The sequence below is a fragment of the Vigna radiata genome, chromosome 7 (genome assembly GCF_000741045.1).
Source record: "Vigna radiata var. radiata cultivar VC1973A chromosome 7, Vradiata_ver6, whole genome shotgun sequence".
In the NCBI taxonomy this organism is placed as follows: domain Eukaryota; kingdom Viridiplantae; phylum Streptophyta; class Magnoliopsida; order Fabales; family Fabaceae; genus Vigna; species Vigna radiata.
The window spans coordinates 39,665,090-39,675,946 of NC_028357.1; the positions used below are offsets into that span (position 1 = coordinate 39,665,090).

Below are 10,857 nucleotides of genomic sequence, written 5' to 3' on the forward strand. Positions count from 1 at the left end.
TAAATAAAGTTAATGATTTTGTAAATAAGATCAAATGAATAAAAAATTGTCGAACCCATATAAAGTTGTTTAAAACCACCTTCCCATTTGTTTCTAGTTAATATTCATATTTTTTTATTATTAGTTTTAGAGCGAGTAATCACATTTTTTATATTTAAGATTACGATTTTATATAAAAAATGGAAAAAGGTGGTGCCATTTTAAAACCTATAAATGTTTAATTTAAAACATGAATGTCGTGTAATGTAATATTAAGAGAAGTAATTGTAATTCTTTTAATTAATTTAACTATTAAAATAATAGTTTTAAAAATCTTTAAAATTGATAATTTTGAAAGAATTGAATTGTGAAGACAATGTCGTCTGAGTAAATATTATTTTGAATTTTAACACAACATTTAAATGAAATAAGTTTTACTTAGGATAAAATATAAGAAATGTTGAAGGTTACATCTTAAGCGTCTTAAATGATATAAGAGTGTTTTACTAGAATAGTGTTTAAATGATGTTTAACTATTTTAGATAAATGCTAAATGTTATAAGGAATTTTAATAGAGTGTAAAATATAGATGTCTAAATAAAGTTTAAATAAACCTTAAATTTATATATCATAAATAACATAATGTTATTCAAACAGACAATATTAAACAAAAAAACTCTTGAGACCATTTGATATTTTAAAGCATGTACATTTTAATACTTTTTTTGTTTATTGTGTTGTATTCTCTTCATCTGTCTCCACCTTTATTCAAAAGCATGCTCATAATAAGAAAAATGTTAAGAGATACAAATATATTTCAGGAATGTTTCCTTTATGCTTTTTATCTGTCTTTTCCGTACACAAAACATAATTACTTTGATACAACATAGTTTTAGACTCTCTACCATAAAGGATATACACCTAAAAGAAAGTTAAAGCTTTAAGTAATGAATATATTTTTCGAATAAGACCATATAAAGAGAGTTATATGAAGAAAAAAGAACAAGAGTTATCTTATTTCAACATGTTTATGCTCATTCTCTCTTTAAACTTTGTCTCTTAGACTTATATTTGAAAAGAAAAATTCTTTTACAAGTTTTCATAATATCATTGTAATGATTTCAAATCTTCTCCAAAAGAGTTATACATTTTATTATTATAATCTTTCAAAAGTTTTGTGTGTTTATTTCATAAGTGAAGTGGACTAATAAGGTTAACTCAGTAAAATTATATCCTTTAGTTAAATAATAATGATATGTAACACACTTTGGAACAAACCAATATTAAAATAAGTATGTCTTATTGTTTTTCAAATATTTTTCATTAAATGTTGTTTTATAAAAATAAGTGTTTAATAACTATTAGTAGAGCTGTCAAAACGGATAATTCTGCCCGGTCCATTATGGGTTGGTCACTTAGTGAGTCAACCCAATCCGGTTCATTTATTAGCAAGCTAGAAAAATTTGAACCGGCTCGACCCACCACGAATTTAATTAACTACAACTTTTTTAAAATAAAATAAAATTAGAAACTTTTCTATCAATTTTAAACAAATTTCACTCTCAAATTTCTATCTGGTTTAATTAATTTTTAAAATAGGAAACTTAAATAATTTTTTCAAACAAAAAATTAATAAATATCTTTTTATAAAATTAAAATTTAATAAAATAAAATTAGGTAAATGGATTGGCGGACCAACTCGACTCATACGGGTTAAACATGTGGTGAGTCTGATTTAAAAAAGCCGGGTTAAAATCTAACCTGCATAAATAAAATATAATTTTTTCAAATCAAACTCTGTTCGAACCATGTGAACCATATTGACCCGCAAACTTATTTTGACTGCTCTAATTATTAGAATTATTAGAGAGTGTTTAATTCTTGTAAAGAAAAGTTAAACAATGAAAAGATTAAAACTTTATTCAAACCCATTTATACAAATTTCATGGGTGAGAATCTTTGAATCATTGAACAACTGAAGAAATTTTAGAAACATACGAACTTATAAAATTACTAATTTATAGTATTATTAAACGATACAATTATTTTTATTTAATAGATAACTATCACAAAAAATTGAATAGGGTTGAGGAAAAACGGTGAAGTGGATCAGATTATTTAAATGTTTGTTATTTATCTTTTTACCCCTTTGAGATCTTATTATAGAAAAACCCTACCTTTTGGTTCAGTTTTTGGACTTGCAGTTCCTGTTTTCAACCGCTTCGTTTGCCAAGGTACTTCTCCCTTCTTCACTTTGCTTATTCCAACAACAACACAAGTACATGCATTTTTTTATTTCTATAATGTGTCTATTAAGTTAGAACCATTGTATTTGTTATTGTTTAATTTGGTGGTGTCTCTGTCTTACCTAAATAATTGTGTTCGAAAATTTTGTTGGGATTTAAGGCCCATTTCAAGACTGCGTTGCTAATGGCCGTGAGTAAGGTCTGGCTTTTTTTTTTTTTGCTTAGTTGCTGCTTTATGGATGAAAAATTGCATGGTACTATTTATGGGTACTGGACAAAGAATGAATCAGTGACTCTGATTGACAGAAAGGAGATGCAGTAAACGGATCGATTCAATGTTTACCAATATGTTTTATTGAATGAAAATCTCTTACCATCCACCAAAGTATATTTTGAGTTTAATGTTAAATTAAATAATTTTGTTTCTTATCCATTTCGAGACGTGAACGATGCTAGTTTTCACATTGTTCGCGCTAGTGTTGTGTACAATCATTTTTAAACCAATGAATAACTTTTTATAGGATTATTGTTTTACCAAGTCGACTTGCATCGAAACTGAAAAGGATCCTTGGCATAGCATTCGTTTGTTTGGCAATTATTTTCGGGTGACATTCAGTTTGGTTAAACGAGAATAAAGTGGGATGAATCTGTTGGTGTTTAAGTTAGTCACTTGGAGCGTGCTGAAAATCTTTCAATTTCATTGTTATGAGGTAGTCTCGTTGAGTTCAAATGATCAGTATGCAGATAGGTGCAGCTTAGTGTTTAGGTAGGCAGTGTTGTGTACGGGCTCTTAACCCATAGGAGGTTAATCAGGGCTGTCATTTTTCTTTTTTCCATCATTTGACCTGCTGTTGACCTGAGCCTTCTTGAAATCTATTATTTGGAACTTCCTTTACCCACTTTGTCCCTCTATTTTTTCCCTCCATTTTAAGTTGGAAAAAGCTTGATTACTCAATTGATTGTCTACAATACACTGACAGTAGTTTTAACATTAGCATTGTTCTTTTGCTATACTTTGGTCACTTTGGTGACCCTTATACATGTGATAGGTTGATTGCAGTGTGGCTTTTTACTGGGAATTGCATACATTTGTTTATATAATAATATCTTTCTGAGAGGCCAGATTGTCTTTGAGCCATTGCTGCTAGTCTTCTAGAGCTGATATTTATCTATTTGTAAATATTTGCTGCAATCGTTAATTTTTCTTGACTATCAGTATTTACCACATCAATCCTTTACCATTTTGGAATTGAATTCATTATTTGGAGCACATTGAATGTGTGCAAGTTGCAAGTAGATCAATTTTTAGATGTGTTAATCTCTCATCATTTCTCAAATGCATATATTGTTTCTTCATTTTTTTCTTTTGATGTTGATGCATATTTCTATAATGCTAACACTATCTACTATTGGTTAAATTTATTGGAAACTACAAAGTCCTGAATGTGGCTCATTTAAATAGTAAGTGTGCCCACAAAAGAGTGTAATTTTGGCGATGTCTTATTCTGATGAATGTGTTATATCTAGGTTTTGCAAATAGACTAATGGACAGTGGAGCTCTTGAAATGAATTGTGTAAAGAATGGGAAAGCTGAGAACTGTCCTAACAAGCTAGCTTCTCAAGCCCATGCACATGACAACTTGCTTTCTGTTGACAATGATGCAGTTGCTGACCGCGAGAAGGTACCAAAACCATATCTTGATGAGAGCAAGTTTGACGTGCAATTCAAATTATGGGCTCTACGAATCCCTTGCCAACATTGCAAGGTTGCCACTCGAATCCTCAATGGGTCGGTACCTTGCTCTATCTATTCTTTCTATTCACTTGCTTTTGTTTTTAATTTCTGCTTTATTGAATCTGTAGTTACTTGTTTGACAAGCCCCGAGTCAAACCCATCATTGAAGACCCTACCTGTGACAAAAACCGTTACCTTATATTCTCTGACAAAGTTCAGAATCCAGGTGTGTATGAACTTTTGCTTCTATATTCTTGCCACAGAAATTCTTATCTATGACTTGTTTTGAATGTTGTGGGCACAGATTTATCCGATATTCCAAAACAAAAGATTGATGAGCTCAATGGCTTGTGTAAGATTGAAGTTGTGCCCTATTCGTTGACACTAGGGTATTCTTATTGGAGTGCAGGTGAGTGAGTGCAATGTGCTGTTAGACCATATTGTAGAGGCTGCCTTTCATATTGAATTTCTTACATTGACGGAGTAGTTGCTACGGAGTACCTCTTTACTCAGGAGTACCATAATAACTTTGATGAAATATTGACAATTTATTGGTATAAAATTGTAATAAGTGGAAACATACGAGTGTCTTATTATTTAACAAAGTGATGTTGCTATGCTATGTTGGTATTACATCAGTTAGAAACATTTTTTTTAATGATTCTATTGTTTCCTACAGTGTGCTTTTCCCCCATCCATCCTAAATCATTTACAATTGTACAACAAATTTTGTGTTTGTAGATCATGTGCTGAAGCAGATATTGCCTACTGGAGTGGAGGTGCCTTCATCCTTTGAAACAATAGTTAAGTATTTAGTTTTTTGACATTTTTAACTGCTACAATTATAATTTATTTAAATTTGTTATCAGCTCAGCACACATGCTTTGTTAATTATTTAATCACGTTTCTGAAGGGAGCGGTGTTCATTTTCTTTTCCAATTGAATTTGTTTGGGTCAGCCACTGATATCAGGTAAACTAACAGCTGTTCTACCTATACAGGTCAAGTTGCCCATTTAAACCTACACGATGAATTACTTCCCTACAAAGATGTTATTGCAAAGGTTATTTATGATGTATGTGTGACTACACTAAGGTTCAAGACTTCAAGTCTCAATTTCAATACACACACACACACACACACACACACACATATATATATATAGTCATGTTTATTTGTCAGATATGAAGATGCGATGATTGTCTTAAGTGAATTCTGTTCTTTTAATTGATTTTGGGTCAGAATAGTCAGCATTTGACCATTCCCTGTTTTGGTATATAACATTACTATTCTGCAGCATATATGGCTTCATATCACTGCTACTTTAGGACAATGTCAGAAGGAGAGTAGAGGAATTTGGACTGTAAAGTGATATGACAACCTTGCCTACTAGGCAAGGTGTTTTATGGCAAAAGGTGACTGGTTAGCATAAAGAGAACTGGGGAGGGAAGGATCTAGGAGAGGTAGGCTAGATTGAAGTAAATGGAGACGCTTTGGGTGGGTTAGGTTATTCTATGCATTCTCTAGAATTCCCTTGCTATTTTTTTATTCTCCCCCTTTCGGTCTTAACAAAGGGGACTAGCTCTACTTTAAGGAGTTTGGTCTTCCAATTCTGTGCTCTAAGTGTGAGTTCCTGTTGGATCTATTCGATGCTGCTTCCTCATTTTAGTACCATGTTTATGGCATACATATTTCTCTGTTCGTTCATGTATGTTTGAAGCAAAGATGAATGATTGCTTTGATGTCTGTATTTGTTTCAATAGCACGCCCTTTGCAATTGTTACAAATATTTCCATTTAAAGATTCATTCACGAATTCTATCTTTAAACTGTTAAGCATGTTGTGTTATACTTGTTCTTCCTATTATTTTTCATGTTTTCTCTGTTTGTGCAGAAAAATTATCCTAGAATCAAAACTATTGTCAATAAAGTTGGAACCATTACAAATGAGTTTCGCGTGCCAGAGTTTGAAATTTTAGCAGGAGAGCATAATATGATCACAGAAGTGAAGCAATATGGTGCCACTTTTAAGCTTGATTACAGTTTGGTTTATTGGAATTCGAGATTGGAACATGAACACAAAAGGTTAGTGTCAATGTTCCAAGCTGGGGAGACCATTTGTGACATGTTTGCCGGTATAGGTCCTTTTGCCATTCCTGCAGCGCAAAAAGGATGCATAGTCTATGCAAATGATTTAAATCCAGACAGCATTCACTATCTGAGGATTAATGCCAAAATCAATAAGGTTGATGATCGTATTTATGCTTTCAACATGGATGCTAGAAAATTTGTGTCCCAGTTGATGGAAGTGCCAAATACTGAGGCTACATCACAACTCTCGTCCGAAGTTCCCATTTTGGATACTTGTCACACATGCAGGATACAAGACAATGCTGAATCAAATTCTAAAAATGAGTTGCTAACTGGTAATATCTTTATGGTAAATAACTGAAAGTATCTTAAATATGATATGGAAACATGTTGCGTAATAGTTAATACTAATATTCCCATTGTAGTTCATACAAAAGACAATAATAGTGGTTTAGGGGATGTCAAGGGTTCAACCAGGCACAGTGCTACATCTGTAATTGCTGGTAAAAGATCTTCTAGTTATCATGAAGGTATTCCACGAACTGCCCATATCAAATCAGGCTGTCACTAGATGTAGTAGCTGTAACTTGATCGTCTTCTAGCATGTAAAAGATTTAAAAGACGACCTGTTTTGTTAAGGAAACAATTGCAATATTGATAACAATAATCCGTGTAGGTTTTTAAATAAAATTACAGTTGTTTTCATTTGACAGGGGATGTGGAGGCTCATGAAACTGGCATCCTTGAAGGTGTTAGGAGAAAAGGAAGCACAAACAAGAGAATAAGAAGCTCTGAAATGTCTGTCACAAAAACTTGGGAACATGTTGATCACATAATAATGAACCTGCCTGCATCTGCTCTTCAGTTTCTAGGTACAATATCATTTGATATAATATAGCCTTTTCGTACAAATCATTTTGCCTTACTCCCTTAGGTCTTATTTTTTTCCTTGTAATAGGATTGGGAGTATTCAAACATGTTCCTTTGCTTAGTACATTGAAATTGCAGGCAATTTGTCTTCCACCCCCTTGTTTTAGGTGGACGTAGATCGATATATATTTTGAAATGCATATTTTTACAATCAATTTTAGTGAGAGCTTTTTTATCTTCATTTTTTTTCGTGTGGGATGGATCCATTGACTATCTGATTGACGTTTAACTTATTTCTTTTAACGAGCTATCATAATCTAAACCAAGATTCATTAAAGACATTATTTATTAGCCTTTTGTTTGTGCTCTACTATGTGATTGAATGTATGCGGATTCTTTTTTTTATTATTATCATTAACCAAGATTCAATGTACGCAGATTCTTTTGCAAGACTCATATATATATATATATATATAATTTATTACCATTTTAAGAATTATGGACCGATATCTGACTTAAGATAATGGCCTACCAGATTCATTCAGGGGATTAATCCAGAAGAAATATTGGAAAGGATGTTTACCATGGATTCACTGCTATTGCTTCATTAGAGCGACTGAGACTCCAGAGACTATCATAGCGGTGAGTTCATTGTCCTAAAAAGCATTTCATGTTTTCTTCTTTTTTCTATGTGAAAGTTAGAATATAAACGACTTTACTGTTTTGTGGTATTTAAAATCCTCCACTCCATCCATCCTGATGGTTTACGTTAGCTACTTGGATATGGACAATAATGATAGAATGTATGTATTTTATTTGCTCGGATAGTTAATTGAACTATATCTTTCAGGTGGCAGAATCTGCTTTAAACGCTCCTATACAAGATTCAAAATTTCATAGGGTTAGGGATGTGGCTCCAAACAAGGTATGGATAGTTCTATTTCACGTTGTTTATCGTTTGGGTAACTCAAACTTATTCTTCTTGTTACCAGACCTTGCATAGTCACCTACTCATGGCTTTTGCTTTTTATTTACTGTGCAGGCAATGTTTTGTTTAAGCTTCAGGTTGCCAGGAGGATGCGTTAAAGAAGATGGTCAATAACATAGTCCTTAGTGATGCTGAAGAAAGGATAGCTTTGCATAACTACCATAGTTTTCAGGGTTTGACAATGGTGCATTGATGGATTCAGTGCGACGTTCTATATGACTCAAAAGCAAGGATAGTGAAATACGACAAGTTGAACAAGCAGGAATAGGCCATATTTATTGAAACTATAGACGGATAGTCATTCTTCTTGAGATCATCGTAATCATACTTAGAACAGTAATACAATGTGTGGTACTTTCTTTGGAATTATAAACAACGAACAGTACTCTATAAATAACTACTATACAAATCTATGCAAATATAACAGTTTACAAATTGTATTCATCTCATAACGCCACTGTTTCTATCGATATATACAATTGGGGGATGTCTTCATCACATGAGAAATATTTGATAATTTATGTTTAATATTACTTTTTATCAGAAAACCGGAAAAGGGGGGATGAGTACCAGGGTGTGCAATCTTGAATGAAATCATGTCCCCTTCTTTCGGCAGAAAGAAATATATATTATTAAATACGACGATGGTATATATATATATATCTGGGTCCCTCAAGTACAGTCACTTTGATTACTAATTATCTGTATAGAAAATATTTTGGAGAGCCAATTTACTTTGTAATACCATATTTCCTTATCTGTTGCTGATTAGGAAATCATTTAGTAAACTCCAAAAAGGAAACCTCTGCAATCAATCGTTTAATCGTAATCTCTTCAAAGGATTAGATTTTGAACAAGGTCAAGAAGGGTTTCCTGAAAATGGTGATTTTGATTGGTTGGTAAGTAAAGTGGTAAAAAGAAAGGGAAAAAAAGGGTGACAGAACTTAGTGGATTACAATGGACAAGTGGACAAGTTTGTGAGCGGTTTATCTGCTTATTTTGTTTAATATGAAGCACCAATACGAATTTGGTGCTTCCTCTGCAAACAATCGTTTTTTGGAAGTTGGAACTGACAAATACTGCGTCACATTGACAAGAAGTAACATCTTACTTAGCCTAGCATTAACAAATATATTAAGAGTAAAATCCTGAATGTTATGAAAACTTTTTGTCAAACAGTATGTACTGTTATCTTCCCTACATACATTTCCGTCAAATCCATGCTTTTGCTTATCAGCTTTCCAGTTAGCCAACAAGAATAAACTGTCTTTTATTTGTAATCAGTTCCTCCAAAAAACTTTGCACCATACAGTGCTACTCAATAAAAGTGTACTGAAGCACAGTTTCAGCGAAGGAGTTTATATGCTGTTGTTGTTGTTCAATGTTACATCATAAAGAGTTTGAGAACATTAACAATTTTTTTTAATATATTAGTATCATTCATAACTGTACATTATCAATCTCCATAGTTATTTTATTGAAAGTCAAATTAATTTAATAACGAACTAGTCTAACAGTTTAAATGTAATTAATTTCATTTTATTATAAGTGTAGAAAATTTTCAGCTATTACCTTATCAGTTATTGTTGCGTCAGGATAATCTGAAAATAGTAATATCACAACACTATCTAAGTGATGTGAAAACCATTAAAGCGTAATGATTAAGATTCATATTCATATGTCTTTATCTGATGACAGAACAAGAGATGCATCTGCAGTTAAGTTAATGAAGGAGTGATTAATACACTCTCTTTGATCATCACATAACTCATTTTGAAAGAAGGCCTTTATCATAAAAAAAAAAAAAAACCTCTGTCCATCATTTTGAAGGTCTTAATCATAAAACAATAACTGGGAAATTAGAATGAGTCATGGGAAGTTAACTTTTGACTATTTAATTTTCTAGATTTGGGAAGTGGTGTTGCTCTTTGTAATACAAAATGGAGTCCTTAGACGTACTCTCCTTTTGTTAAAGCAAAAGGATATGCATGCTTTACCAAAAAGATACACACAAAGGATAATAGGATTAAGAGTACACGTAAATTGAAGGTGGAAAGTTACAGAATTGACGAACCTGTCTCTCTTCTATTCTAGTCAATTACTAGTCAATGCGTTGTCCACAACCAAAGTGTCTTCTGTGCCCATTTTGCATGAGCAGCAACCAAAAGTCTCTTCCCTACGCTACCAGAAACTTGAATCAAATAATGGCCCCACTAAATTTCTCACTCTATGCTACCACTTCATAAATTCCGCAAGGTTTAGTGTTCCAACTGTGTGAACAGAAAACAAATAAATTAGTCAGAGTTTATAATAAATAAATGAGTACATACCTTACTTTACAAGTTAATTTTGTGAAATTGAGTTAAATTTACAATCGATTTTTTAACATGATATCAGAGTCACGTATTAAAAGTTTATTCTAGCAAAATTTATTATTCGTTGGACTTGTCGTGTCACGCCATTACCAAATCACTCATTAATATTTAATCTTATACTTGAAATATATACAAATCAGTATGAGTTCCACGTCAATGATATAAGACAAGTTTATAATATATAAGTAAGTTTTCACATGTTAGGTTTTTAGAGATGAATTAGACTTAAAGTCCACCTCTTAGTAAACATATTTTTGTTCTTTATTATTTTTATCAAACTTCATTTTATATCAATGAATATTGAACTGTTCCAAACCACATGCTTTATGATTAGTCACTTGGGCATCAACGAGAGAGAATACTGAGAACCTCTTAGAATATTTCCATACTATACAGGAAAGTAGCTCTGTGAATATTCTGCACATAATCTGTTCCTGAATCATAAGAAAATAGCTGTGGTGTGAGTATTCTGTATATAACTTTATGGCAAAAGAGAATACTACACCATTGCCTTTTCTTTAGAGCATCAGAACTTGGCCGTTTAAATGATTCTTTATATTTCTTATAGTTTGGAC

General features: G+C 32.3%; 1 protein-coding gene across 4 annotated transcripts; it reads left to right on the forward strand.

Annotated features, from left to right (window-relative positions):
• Window positions 1-2,140: 2,140 nt before the first annotated feature.
• LOC106765544 (tRNA (guanine(37)-N1)-methyltransferase 2) lies at window positions 2,141-8,310 on the forward strand. Of its 4 annotated transcripts, none has more exons than XM_014650208.2 (12): window positions 2,141-2,213; window positions 3,753-4,014; window positions 4,089-4,186; window positions 4,265-4,369; window positions 4,702-4,764; window positions 4,961-5,034; window positions 5,853-6,384; window positions 6,475-6,579; window positions 6,763-6,921; window positions 7,455-7,561; window positions 7,770-7,844; window positions 7,962-8,310. In XM_014650208.2, exons 2-12 carry the CDS (start codon window positions 3,770-3,772, stop codon window positions 8,019-8,021), a joined length of 1,623 nt encoding a protein of 540 aa, XP_014505694.1. In that variant the 5' UTR covers window positions 2,141-2,213; window positions 3,753-3,769; the 3' UTR covers window positions 8,022-8,310. The 4 variants fall into 4 exon arrangements, with proteins under 4 accessions (XP_014505694.1, XP_014505695.1, XP_022639389.1 ...); XM_022783667.1 differs by lacking the exon at window positions 2,141-2,213 and adding an exon at window positions 2,264-2,424; XM_014650209.2 differs by lacking the exon at window positions 6,475-6,579.
• Window positions 8,311-10,857: the final 2,547 nt, after the last annotated feature.